Source organism: Corvus kubaryi, unplaced genomic scaffold, assembly GCF_017639235.1.
Source record: "Corvus kubaryi isolate FWS band 111438036 unplaced genomic scaffold, C.kubaryi_AGA036_p1.0 133, whole genome shotgun sequence".
NCBI lineage: Eukaryota > Metazoa > Chordata > Aves > Passeriformes > Corvidae > Corvus > Corvus kubaryi.
In genome coordinates this window covers 579,510-592,998 of record NW_024580667.1, presented here as the reverse complement: position 1 = coordinate 592,998, position 13,489 = coordinate 579,510, and the positions used below count along the sequence as shown (strand labels likewise).

Here is a 13,489-nt window from a genome sequence, read left to right as displayed (position 1 = left end):
AGAACCATCCAGGGGAAGGTTCCTTGGGGAGGGGGGCTCACTCGAGCCTCTCACTGGGGAATCTTTGATAGATCTGCTAATTAGTAAAACCTATAATGTTATACCCGATGTTGGGGCGGACAGAGATAGACTCGGCGGGGTGCATCTCGATGCACATGACCTGGATGTGTACACCTAAGGATCCTTAAAAGAAATACCAAGGTAAAATCCCTTTCCCCCTTCTAACCGTGTCTGACTCTTGATTTTAAGACCAGGAAAAGGCATCAATTGTACCAATTTCCCCCATTTTACTGACACGGGTGAGTGCTATGGTGGCAATTTCCCCCTGTTATAATGACACAGGTGAGTGTTATGTTGCCAATTTCCCCCTGTTATATAACACAGGTGAGTGCCACATTGCCTGGCGATGATGTTCCCTGTTATAATGACACAGGTGAGTGCAGTGGTGCCTGGAGTGGATGTCCCCTGTTAAGTGATACAGGTGAGTGCAGTGGTGCCTGGCCCCAATTCCCCCTGTTATAACAACACAGATGAGTGTGATAGTGCCAATTTCCTTTGTTATACAACACAGATGAGTGTGATAGTGCCAATTTCCTTTGTTATACAACACAGATGAGTGCAACATTGCCTGGCAATGATATCCCCCATTATAATGACACAGGTGAGTGCGATGGTGCCTGGAATGAATGTCCCCTGTTATAATGGCACAGGTGGGGTGAGTGTGATGTGCCTGGAGCACATCCCACTGCTAAAGTGCATCAGGCAGCATGGCAGAGAGCAGAAGGGCCTGTGCCAGCTGTGTCCTTGCCAGTGGTCCCTGTCACCTGCAGCCACGGTCCATCAGCAACCCTTGACAGGGCGAGGGGCTGGGAGCTTCCAGGGGGCCCAGTTTGCAGCTGAAGGAGATAGGGTAGGGCTGGAGACCAGGCTTTGTAAGACTTTTCAGGTAAATCTTCTGCGTGTAAAAATAAGGTGCCCATCCAGGGCACAAGGCCAAGGGCAGCGATGGATCAGGCTGTGGCGTCACTGGGGAGAATCACAGTCACGGAAACAATTAGGTTGGAAAAGACCTCTGAGATCATCAAATCCAACCTTTGACCAAACATCACCTTGTCAACCAGACAAGAGCACTGAGTGCCACGTCCAGTCTTTCCTTGAACACCTCCCGGGATGGTGACTCCACCTCCCTGGGAGTGCTTTCCAGTGTTTAATCACCCTTTCCGTGAAGAAATTCCTCCTGATGGCCCCAGGAGACTGAGGGGGTGTGTGTGCTCCCTGCTGCCTCTGAGATGTTCTGACAGCCTTTGTCTTCCTCCAAGAACTGCATCCTGCATTTTATGCCATTGTTGGTCAGTGAGCTGAACTGATGTGACACATGAGGAGATTTTTATGACGAGTCCATCTGCCAGGAAGCTTAAATTGTAAAAAAGGGACATACAACTTCTCTGCACTGTATTTCCTACTAAGCACAGTAACAGTAGCAAGTAGAAATTAATGCAAAAATGACTCAAATTGGAAAGGTTCAGTTCAGCAAAGGGAAATGAATCATTCAGTTTGGGGAATTGTGAAAAATTTCTGAAAATAAATTTTAAAAGCTTTGCTTTATTAGAAAAAAATATCACCCTGACTTGTTAAAAGAAATAGCTGTGAAACCTGCAGGCAGAGTTTTTTTGACCAGTGATAACTTTTGTTACTATTTTCTTGACTTTACAAACACCTTCTTTTTTAAAGTCTAAAAATCTCACACTCTTGTTCCACCAACTTAAATACCAGTATTCTTGAAATGCCTTCCATACAGGTGTGTCTGAATAAAGCTAGAGCAAGAAAAGGAATAAATAACATCTAATGAGCACGTTCCATCTCTGGCTGCCCAAGCAGGAAAAGTGCAGAAGGTTAAAGTGAATTTTCAGCTTGAATTAATCAAGAAAACTCTTCACAGAAACGCTTTGGAAAGGATTATAGCTGCTTTGAAAACATTTACAAAGCTATCATTTGGCACTACTGAGGAGAGATTGGCTCTGTCATCTCTCTAATTGCTCTTCAGGTAGGCTTAAGCTGCTCTGAGGTTCGTTCCCATCCCCTCAGTGTAGAAAGGACAAAATCATTTCTGTTAGAAAAGACCAGCATGAACGTTGATATTTTATTAATTATTTATTACTGCCTTTGTCGGTTCCTTCCTTTGGCTTTCCTAATGAACCATAATGTTGGGATGAGTAAAACCTTAGGTTGGGATGCAGTGGGATAAGGCATGGTGAAGTGTCCGAGTCCCCAGCCTCTGAGAACAAGGTGCATGCCTGTTCATGATGTTCAAAAGACCAGGTCCTAAGTTTGCCAGCCTGATTTAAATGGAAAAGCATTTGGGTCACTTTGTGAATCACCAGCCTGCACACCAGGCAGAGTCCTACCTCCCACTCCAGTTCCCTTAGACACTTCTTTCCAATTTTTCCTTTTTCTTCTGCTGGTGAGTAGGATGATTTTCTCCCTTTTTTTTTTTTCCCCCCAACCCTTCCAAACCCATTTCTGGATGGTGTGTACACTGTGAACTCCTAAGCAACCCCCCCCCATTTTTTGTTCTGGGGTGTGTGAGGCTGGAACATATGTCTGCACAGCTTGCTGTGCAATCCCACGCAAGGAGCTCTGAGGGAAATGGACTTCCTGGGATTTGCTTGGTGAAACCTTCTGTCACTGCCATTGGGGCCACAAGTGTGATTTCTTTTTTTGGGGGACAAATTGTCATGATGGGAATGGTTTCAAACTGAAGGAGAGTTGGTTTGGATTGGATATTAGGAAAAAATTCTTCCCTGGGAGGGTGGGGAAGCCCTGGCACAGGGTGCCCAGAGAAGCTGTGGCTGCCCCTGGATCCCTGCAGGTGTCCAAGGCCAGGTTGGATGGAGCTTGGAGCCACCCGGAATAGTGGAAGATGTCCCTGCCCGTGTCAGAGGAGTTGGAATCAGATGATCTTTAATGTCTTTTCCAACCCAATCCATTCTATTCACCTGTGATAGAAAATTAACACACCTAGAAAATTTAGACACCTTCATCTGTAAGATCACCAGGCCCTACAGTTCCATGCTGTATTTTGGCTTATTTAGCTGAGTCAAAGAAAATATGGTCAGATGGTGTGAGCACTAGAACAGCAGAGAGCAGCCACTTACCGGTTAAAGCTGATTTAAGGTCGATGCTAGAAACAGGAATAAAATTCTTCCTTTCTTCATGAAAATGGGCTTGAAAGGAGGTTTGACCATTACAAGGATTTTGAGAAATGGCTCCCTATTGAAGAAATAAATGTTCTTTTCTCTCATGCAGTGCAGGGGAGTTGAAACACCTAGAAAAGGCAGGAGGAAAGCTGCCCTAGGGACTGAATTAGCTGTCTCTATCTTGCTGCCTACAGCATGCTGCTCTCCAGTAGCAACTCAGCCCAAGGAGATGCTAAGCCATAACTTTTCCAACTCTGCTATTTTCCCCTTTTTCTATGCTCTTACTCCTTTTCTCTGCTGTTTGCCAAAATATTTGGTGCTCTGCAAGTCATGTTTCTCATTCAAAACAGATTTTATTAGTGTTAGCTGTAGAAGTCTAAGTGAGACACACAGACCCATCTCTGTCTCTAACAGGTTTTTCAAAATCTTTTTAATTCATCTGTTAATGTAGCCACATTTTTTCCTTAATCAGAAGCTTAGAGGAAAAGCTCTGGAAATAACAGGGCTGGGCCATTTCCTTTTCGTGTTACCATTGTGAACATTGAGATGCATTTTCCCCCATTGTCTCCCTCCTTATTTTGACTCCAGAGGAGTCTGAAAGCCTGGGCTGGACTGGACTTCCTGGTTTAGACTGCAAGAGTAGCTGAGACCAATCCCACCAGGATGCTTCCCACTGATCTGAGGAATCCTGCTTTATCTCTTTCCAAAGAAGTCACGTAATCTTTGCCTTGATGTAAAGATTCATGAAATTATGCTGCTATGGATCTAGGCCTGGATAAATTCTCAAAAACCTTGTGACACCAATTTAACTCATCTGATTTTTTCTTATATTTCTTTTTTCCTTTTTTCCTCAGTGATTATAATTAAGCCACAGCTCTGTGCAGAACTGCTGTGGACCCTTAATGAAGAAAGTTTTGGACATAATCTTCTTCCAGACTTTTACACCCAGGAGGCCACAGGATTAAACACTTTTTTTTTGGCACGAATATCCTTGCAGTTTTTATTTGGCCTGAGTAAATCTGCAACACTGGAATGTTGTTCTCCAGTCCTTCTCTGCCAGCACTCCTTGTGAACCACATTCCATGTTCCATTCCACCCTTTGCCAGGTGCATTTCTCCTCTCCAGCACTGAGACCGGTGACTTGTAGCTGGGAAAATGAAAATGTCATCATCCAGGGAAGGTAGGTGAAGGCATTCATCACGGAGTTCAGGCAAGATGAAGTAAGAAAGTTTATCACAGAATGACAGAAGATGCAGCTTTGGTGCTGTCAGAGGGAGTGTAAATCTGAGAAGGAAATTTTTAGTGCTCTTTAATACATCAGTTCCCCTGGCAACATTTTCTTTAGCTTTAGAAATGCTTTGTCTCTGGTTCAAACAGCTTTAATTGCTGTGGTTATCCTTTGGTTTATTCTAAAGAACTTTTCAATGCGTGATAATGTGCCAAGGAAATGGAAACATTCTCTACGCTCATAATCATGATTACATTTTTCATTATTGCTTAGGGTCATGGTTTTTAGACTTCCTGAGGCTTACATGGAAAATGAGATTTTTCAAGGAGTTCAGGTAAAGTGCAAATCTATCCAGAGCTCCTTTAAAACTGGTGCTCAACACCTCTCTCTGGCAAGCACAGTAAGTCCAGCTCTGGACACATCAGATGAACAAATGGGCAGCTTTGTCAGAGGTATGCACACACAAACACTGTGTCCAGGGCTCCAAATCCCACAGGACTTCCCAGGAAACTTACTGTGGGGCTATGGAATGAAACCCCTTTTCACACAGAATCACACAGAATTGTTAGGGTTGGAAGGGATTTCTGAAGATCATCTTGTCCAACACCCCCAAGCTTTTCTTTTTTTCCTGATGATTTTGCAAGGGCTGCCAGTTATGAGAAACATTCATACTCACACCTCTGAAAATAGAATATTAATGGATATTCCCCAAGTGACCCACAGGCATGATCCAGAGTGGCACTGTCATGATGAGAGAAGATTGGCACCAAAAGAGTAGGTGTGATATTGGAAGAGCTGCTTCCCCTTTGCATTTTCATGAAATACGTCCTTGTGACTGACATCTTGCTGCTCCCTTTGGGCATTCAGTTAAGATCACCAAGTAGAAATGCCAAGGGTTTTTTGTTTTTTTTTTGAAATCAGTGTCTCCTCTGCACTGTGTTTGTGATACCAGGTCTGTGACTGAAAGCTGCTCTTTTTCAGTAAGACACCGTAAGGTTCTGGCAGAGATGGTTTCAGACATTCAATTTCTCTTTGTGTAGCAGAATCACTGCTGTATTTTGGCTTTCTCCTGTAGAGGAGCAGTGAATTTTATTTTGATATTCAGGCTGAGAGAGTTGGGGCTGTTCAGACCGGAGAAGAGAAATCTCCAGGGAGAACTTATTGCACCTTTTCATTATCTGAAGGGGCTACAAGAGAGCTGGAGAGGGATTTTTTACAAGGCCTTGTAGTGATAGGACAAGAGGTAATGGCTTTAAACTGAAGGAGGGTCAGTTTAGACTAGATATGAGAGAGAAGTTTTTTACAATGAGCGTGAGGAAAACCACAACAGGCTGCCCAGAGTGATGGATGCCCCATCCCTGGAAAAATTCAAGGCCAGGCTGGACAGGGTTCGGATTGAGTTGAAAATGTCGCTGCCCATGGCAGAGGGGCTTGGATTGGGCAACTTTTAAAGGGTTCTTTCAACCCAGCCACTCTGATTCCATGATTCTATTCGGTCATTTCCTTTGCAACACTTGTACACAAAATGAGATCTCCTAAAAGCTGAGGGAACTGGTGAGCACTAAAAGATCTCAAGAATACAGTAAAGATTGACATATTTAAAGGATAAAGTTTCCAGTCCCTTCCTCTTTGCTCAGCAAAGTTGCTGACAGCAGCATCACTCAGTTTCCAGCAGGAAACCTCCTGCCAGAGCCACACCCACAGGGCTTGGCCTCAGGATAAGGGGCTGACATCCCCAAAATGGGCTGAGGTACACCACAGTTGCTCACCCTGAGCTGCTCCACTCCCTCCTCACCCTGTCAGGACCCAGCAGCATCACTCCCACACCAGGTCCTGCTCCCGCTCACGGCTCAGCTCTCTCTGCGCTTTAATTCCCCCACTGACCTTTTACGAGCAGCAACACGTGTAAAAGCTGCAGGTCCCTTTGTGTACTCGAGTCAAACATTTACTTACAACTGCTGTTTCAGCAGTAATAATTAAATTAAACATGAAGGGATTAGAGCTGCCTGGAAGATCCACGAGCTGGAGGTGTAAATCACACCACATCACTAATTTATGACATTCTGCGCCTCCAGCTGTGCACGGGGGCTGGTGGAGTGTAATTGTAAATGTAACTGTGACTCCTGAGGAGCAGCAAGATGATCACAGGCCTGTGTCCCTGCACACAAAGGCTTAAATTAAACGAGGTCGGGTTAGGGCTGTAGCTGAACACAAGGAATGTTGTGTACACAGTTCGCTTGGAGAGACTCTAAGAAGGGGCTTGGATTTATTTCTTTTTCCCTGCAAAAATAACGCATTTTTGAGTATGTGAAACATTATTTCTCAGCCATTGAAATTGTCCAATTACATTTTGCAGTGAAAATGTACTTAAGTGAACTCTTTGGAAGAACAGCCTCAAATCCACTGCATTACCAGGCTTTGAAAAAAGTCTCTATTTGCTCAGCCAGAACATGTGCAAATTCAAGTCTGCTTTTTTCAGGCTCAATCTCCTATGTGCTGCATATGTCTAAGTCCTGTGAAAATATTTGTAGATATTTCAGGGAATATATTTCTGTCATGAACTAATGAATTTAAGTCCAGCTGCAAAAAAAAAAAAAAAACCCAAGCAAAATACATCAGAAATGTAAGCAAGAGAAAATAAAAGATAAAGGCAGTAAGGGAGAACTTCTCTCTTTATGGTTTTTGGTTCATAAGTGCTTGTGTTTGGAAAACAGTCTGACAGTCTTCAGTTATTCCACATTTCTCTTTTAAGTGATAATAGCCCTGTACTTCCAGGCCCCAGAAGGACCACGATAGCCATCCCCAGGCACACAGTGGGGCAGAAATCATTTCAGGTTGGTTCTTGTTCTTCCCAAAAGTATCAGCTGTGGTTAAATTTATCTTTTTGTTTCAATTCCCTCACTGTTTACTAAGTCATTTTTGGGAAAGGGAGAAAATTCAACAGTTTCTGATTTAACAAGGCCAAGTCCTGGGTCCTGCCCTTGGGTCACACCAACCCCATGGAGCTCCAGGCTGGGCCGAGGGGCTGGAAAGCTGGGAAGGGCCCTGGGGGTGCTGGTGCCAGCGGCTGGACACGAGCCCAGGGGTGCCCAGGTGGGCAAGAGGCCACTGGCACCTGGGCTGAATCAGGAATTGTGTGTCCAGCAGGAGCAGGGCAGGGATTGTCCCTCTGTGCTGGGCACTGAGAGGCCCCTCGAGGGCTGTGCCCAGTTCTGGCTCCTGCAGGAGAGCCCTGGAGGGGCTGGAGCGTGTCCAGGGCAGGGAAGGGAGCTGGGAAGGGGCTGGAGCCCCAGGAGCGGCTGAGGGAGCTGGGAAAGGGGCTCAGGCTGGAGCAAAGGAGGCTCAGGGGGGACCTTGTGGCTCTGCACAAGTCCCTGACAGGAGGGGGCAGCCGGGGGGGTCGGGCTCTGCTCCCAGGAAACAGGGATAGGATGAAATGGTGCCAAGTTGAGCCAGGGGGAAGTTTAGATTGGATATTAAGGAAAATTTCTTCCCTGAAAGGTGCTCAAGCCCTGGCACAGCTGTCCAGGGCAGGGATGGAGTCCCCATCCCTGGGGGGATTTAAAAGCTCTGTGGATGTGGCATTTGAGGACAGGGGTTAGTGCTGGACTCAGCAGTGCTGGGTTAAAGGTTGGACTCGATGCCTTTAAATGTCATTTCCAACCTAAACAATTCTACATTTCTACTGATTTTAACCGGAAAAGGAACCAGCCCCCTAACTTGATGACACCCCAAAATGTTGATACATCCACAACTGGGAAGACAAGTGAACACACGCAACAGTGTGGTAGCAAAATTCTTTATTAAAATATCAAACATGGAACTGTTGGCTCAACACTCTCATGTTCTTTGCAAACAATACAAATATTGGCACATGTTTGACATTGACATTGCACTGTCACCTGCACAGATCCGGGAGGAGCAGCATTCCTGTCACATCCTGCACACACCAGGAGCCTTCGTGTCCCCTTGCACTTCCATGTAAGGCAAAACTTTCACTGCAAAAATCCACCCTGTATTTTCAGAAGTGCCTGGGAGCATTGTACCTCCACAGTGAGGCTGAGTCAGAGGAGCTGTGAGACCAAATCCTTGAAAATCCTAATTTAAACTGAGATTGTGTTAGTTGATTAATTAGGGTTGTGGGGGAAAAAAAATTGTAAAAATTTTTCTGCATCCAAAAACTGATCTTGGAAGAAATAGAGTGTGTGGAAATGCAACCAATGCTAAAACACTGTCAGTTCTGCTGATTTCTGTACTCCTCCCTACTTAGAAGCAGTGGAGTAACTTTCAGATGACCTTTTCAAATCTATTCATTAAAAAAAAAAAAAAATTAATGATCTTCTAACCCAGAATGCATAAAAACACTGGGGTAGTGCTCTACTTCTGCACACAAACTGCCCCCAAACTGCCTGAATTTTTTTATCAGCCAATACAAAACTTAAAAAAATAACTATATGTACACTGCAGTATTGTGTTTACAGTTCTAGTTATATTTCTGATCATTTTTTGATGGTTTTTCATTGGAAAATACATATAATTTTGCAAAAGGCCACTAATGCTGTTTTGATTGTTTTAAAATTCATGATCTGAGGCCTCAGCTGCAAAAGCTAATTTAATTTAGCTGATACATATAAACTCACTAGCACAGTGGTTTTGTTTAAACAAATGGATTTGCCTTACATGCAGTCATCTGCTTTTTCTTAAATCACATTTTCCAGCAGGGTAGCTTATCATTATTCAATTAGTATATTCTTATTCAAAGCAGCCTAGGGAGCAGGGAGGAATTTAGTCTGGAGAAAAGGAGGCTCAGGGGGGACTTCATTGCTCTCCACAACTCCCTGACAAGAGGTTGTGGCAAGGTGAGGGTTGGTCTTTTCTCCCAAGTAAAAAAAACAACAGGACAAGAGGAAATGGCTCCAAGTTGCACCAGGGGAGGTTTAGATTGGACATAGGAAAAAGTTCTTCACAGAAAGGGTGGCCAAGCACAGGAACAGGCTGCCCAAGGAAGTGGTGGAATGACTCTCCCTGGAAGTCTTCACAAAATGTGTAGATGTGGTGCTTAGGGGCGTGGTTTTGGGGTTAATGGTTGGGCTCAGTGAACTTGGAGGTCTTTTCCAAATTAAACAGTTCTGTGATTCTGTGAATTACAAAATTATTTTCTGATTTGCACAAAGAAAATCATTACATTGAGGAAAATTCTGTGCAGCAACTAAAAGCATTCACTTGGGAAGCCACTTTGCAAAGAGGAGAGGAACAGGCTCCCAGGATCCCTGACATTTCAACCTGGACTCATCTGCTCCTCAGCTGAGCTTCAGCAGTAACAAATTAAATGCTCATGGACAGCCAGGCCTTTAGAGACTGATGTGGGGACCAAACATTCTGAAGGCAGCAACAGAGACAACTTGTACAGGTCACTTGAAATTCCAAATGCATCTCCCTGGAAACAGGATCAGGATGGTTTCTCAGACCATGCCCGAGGACTTACTCCCAACAGCACATCAGCGATGGATTTCATAGAACCACAGAATGGTTGGGTTTGGGTTGGAAGGGACCTTAAAGATCATCCATTTCCACCTCCCTGCCACCTCCTACTAGGATTTAGCCCCAAAAATACAGTGGTTGAGTCTGCAAAAGTGGCTGACTGAGAGCAGCACCATCGTCCCAGTTAGCAGCTGGATTCAAGTAACTGGGAGCACTCCTGAACTCCAATAAAAGCCACAGCCAAGAGGTTGAGCTGGACTTGGTCCTCAAGAGTGACTCTTTTTATGCTGATGCAAAGCCACAGACTGCTGACACCAGGCACAGAGGTGGAAGTGAGACCTTCAATTGCCTGCAGGATTATTTCATTATTGTTTTATTATTATTTATGACTATATTATTACCTCTGAAAAAAGGAGGAGAACATCGGGCTGATGATGCTGTCCCAACTCACAGACCTCAACCCCTCAAGACAGGGAGCTAGGAATGACCAGGAAACATTCCCTTCTGCTCGCCATTTTTCCATAAATTAAAGGAATAACCAGTCTGCACCTTGGGCACAAGAGCAATGAATAGCAAAAGATATTTCTGCCTAGTACATGGAAAGAATAGTGATTAAAAAGATGTTGCTTGGCTTTATCAGTCTGACCCATCACACTTTTTGAAGGCAGCAAAAGTATTCAGAAAATAGCTGAACTTTAAGTAAAATTGAGCTGCTTAAATATTTTAATTATTTAAATAAAACATTAAAAGTTTACTGAAGAATCTTAAAATGAAGAAGGCTATTCTTCTGACAAACAAATAAACATAGCTTCTTCCGTCATCAGTGGTCAAAAGTAAGTGCATGATCTCAGGTTACTCTACACCAGAAGAAAATAAATAATATGTTATGACCATTATTAAACACTTCTCGGGATTTTCCTGCTGAAAATATTTATCCTGCTCTTCAGACACAGGCAAGTAAAAAGAGATACTTGGGAAATCCTCGCCAAGAAGGATTTGAAAAGAAAGAAAGAAGAATCCTTCTTTTCAATGAAAGTAAAAGAAACAATAAAAAATAAATAACACCAAAATAATAAAATCTATTTTCCTGTCTTTCTTCCATGCTTTTACCATGCCGGGTGTTGGGTCCCCTGAGCTCCCCTCAGGAGCAGCTCCACTTTCACTGCTTTTTGGAAAGAAACAGTTCACACAGACATTACAGGCATTCTGTGCTGCTAACACCAACCTTGCCTGTGCCTGCAGGAAAGTCAAACAGGACCATTGCATAAGGGAGGATTTCTGAACTCCCTTCTCCCTCCTCAGAGCCCTGAAGTATTTTTCACAGCATCTGTTGTAAAGACCCTGCTCCTTATCTCTGACACTTATAATCAGAGATTTCATGAGGCTTTGCTTGGGAATGAAGTAAGAGATAGGGCTCCTGGCCTGAATGATTACTTGAGCACATTTCCCCACTAGGTCTTGTTCTTTAAAGAGAAATATCCTCCTGTCTTCTCCCTCACACACCCAGTTTCTCATTGGAAAAAAATGCTTAAATCACTGTTAGTGACTCTAGTTTAGCCTTGGCAAACCATTCACAGTAGCTCTCAGGCAATCAAAGTGAGACACAAATATAAAAGATGTCTCCAGGGTCTATTTTAATAGGAAGAGCAGGGCACCCTCCACTGGCTCCACCATGGATTATTTCCACCAGGAAGCACACACACCAGGAAGCAGCTGTAGCAGCTTTTACACATCCACCAGGTGACCTGCAGTGCCCAAGGCTGTCCCAAGAGCATTGCAAGGGCAAATTCTACCATCTCTGCGAAAAAAAATTGGTGTAGACTGAAGGAGGGATCTGTGCCAGGATGCAGCTCAGCCCACACAGAGCTGGCTGCAAGGGCAGGGCTGCAGCTTCCTCTGCCAGGAGGGAGCATCCTGACAGCTACAAATACCATTCCTTACATGCCTGCACAGATGGGTGCAGTAATTCATCAAGATGGTGCAAATTTTATTCTCTGAACAGAAGTGCTTTGACTGTTTGTTTGGTACTGCAGAAATGTTCCCAGGCCTCTGGCAGCAAGATTTGGAGGGCAGGTTAGCAGGCCTGAATGTTTCGGAAAACAAAACTTAATCATAATTATAACTTGGGTAGAGCAGGGATGCACGGAGGTGGGAGTGAAGGGGAGAGAAAGAGGTTTGCACATTCTTGGACAGAAATAGGGAATTTTTTCACAGAGAGGGTGGTAGCGGCTGCCCTGGGAGGTGTTCAAGGAATGACTGGATGTGGCACTCAGGGCTCTGGCTTAGTTGACAAGGTGGTGTTAGGTCAAAGGTTTGACTCAATGATCTTGGAGGTCTTCTCCAACCTTAGCAATTCTCTGATTCTGTGATTAAAATGACCATTTAAAAAGTCTTTTAACGAGATGGAGCTGGAGTTAGTTGGGAGTTTGCTGGAGTTGGGAGCAGCCCTGTAAAAGCAGAGAATTTCAGTTTGTTAAGTGGAGCAGGGTAGGTGCTAGAGCACTCCTCCTTGATTTCCTGCCACCAGGCGATTCCAGTAGCTCAGCTGCTCGGATGGTTTTATTTCATGGCACGTCACGATTTTCTTAAAGCGAGGGACAGAGAACCTGATCCTCTCCGGGAAAAACGTCTGCTCCGAGTGAAGCTCCTCCAGCTGAATTTTTAATTTGGCAAGGCACAGCCCTATGAACACATCCTCCAGTTTAATGAATGGAACGCTCTCAGAAATGTTGTAGATCTGACTGGCTACGTCACTGGATAAAACATATCCAGTCCCGGAACAAAAGGGTGGGTAGGTCGTTCCTGGATACTCCTCCCTACTCACATACCACTTACTCCCTCTTGTCCTTATGGGGTACTCGTGCAGTTTTAAAAAGCCTGTGAAGAACCCAGCAGTCTTCTTTTTCCTCAGAAGCAGCTCAGTGAGGTAAAAAACATTGACAAACACGTCTGTGTCGGTTTTCATCACGAAGCCGGACTGGGAACAAAACCGGTGAATCCACTCCATTCCCATCATGGTCTTCAGGGTCAGGTTGTAATAGGTGTCTGTAAAGTTCTTCTGGATGATGTCTCTGTACCTCTGGCTCTCTTCAGCGATGCTAGCCTGCTGGCTGGGATCCACAGGGCTTCCCAGGAGGAAAAACGTCACCAGGCTCTTCCCAGCCACTGTCCTCTCCTTGCCCCAGGTGTGCCGGATGGCCATCCTGGCATCCACCTGCTGGAAGGAGGACGCCACGAGCAGGACAAGGAAAGGAGGGCTCTTGTGGCAGTCAACATCCGGGAGCAGAGAGAAGTTCCCTTCGAGCCTCCTGAAAGTCTCTGTGGGGAATATGTAACCCTGGCTGTTCCCACAGAACGCGCAGAACTCGGGCCAGCTGTACAAAACCCAGAAGCTGGCACTGCTGAGCCCGACCAGGCAGACAAACAGCCTGAACTTTCTGAAATCCATCTGAAAGGAACAAGAAGGAACAGCACATCCATAAAAATAATCCCTGCTTCCTCTCAGTGCTGTGCTCCCAACTCCCTGCACAGGGATTTAAAGCCAGATCAGCTCTAACTGAAAGCTGCCTGTTTGAGGGCACTC

General features: G+C 44.8%; 1 protein-coding gene and 1 long non-coding RNA gene across 5 annotated transcripts in view; one reads left to right on the top strand and one right to left on the bottom strand.

Annotated features, from left to right (window-relative positions):
• Window positions 1–213: 213 nt before the first annotated feature.
• Window positions 214–1,936, top strand: LOC121666736. Its single transcript, XR_006016766.1, has 3 exons — window positions 214–299; window positions 385–481; window positions 613–1,936. It is a non-coding gene; the product is annotated as an uncharacterized LOC121666736 (long non-coding RNA).
• Window positions 1,937–12,227: 10,291 nt separating this feature from the next.
• B3GALT5 (beta-1,3-galactosyltransferase 5) overlaps window positions 12,228–13,489 on the bottom strand; it is a 28,827-nt gene continuing 27,565 nt past the window's right edge. For all 4 annotated transcript variants that reach the window (XM_042033261.1, XM_042033252.1, XM_042033242.1 and 1 more), the window contains one exon: window positions 12,228–13,354. In XM_042033261.1, coding sequence (XP_041889195.1) covers window positions 12,401–13,354 — 954 coding nt within the window. In that variant the 3' untranslated portion in view covers window positions 12,228–12,400. The remainder of the gene's footprint in view (window positions 13,355–13,489) is intronic.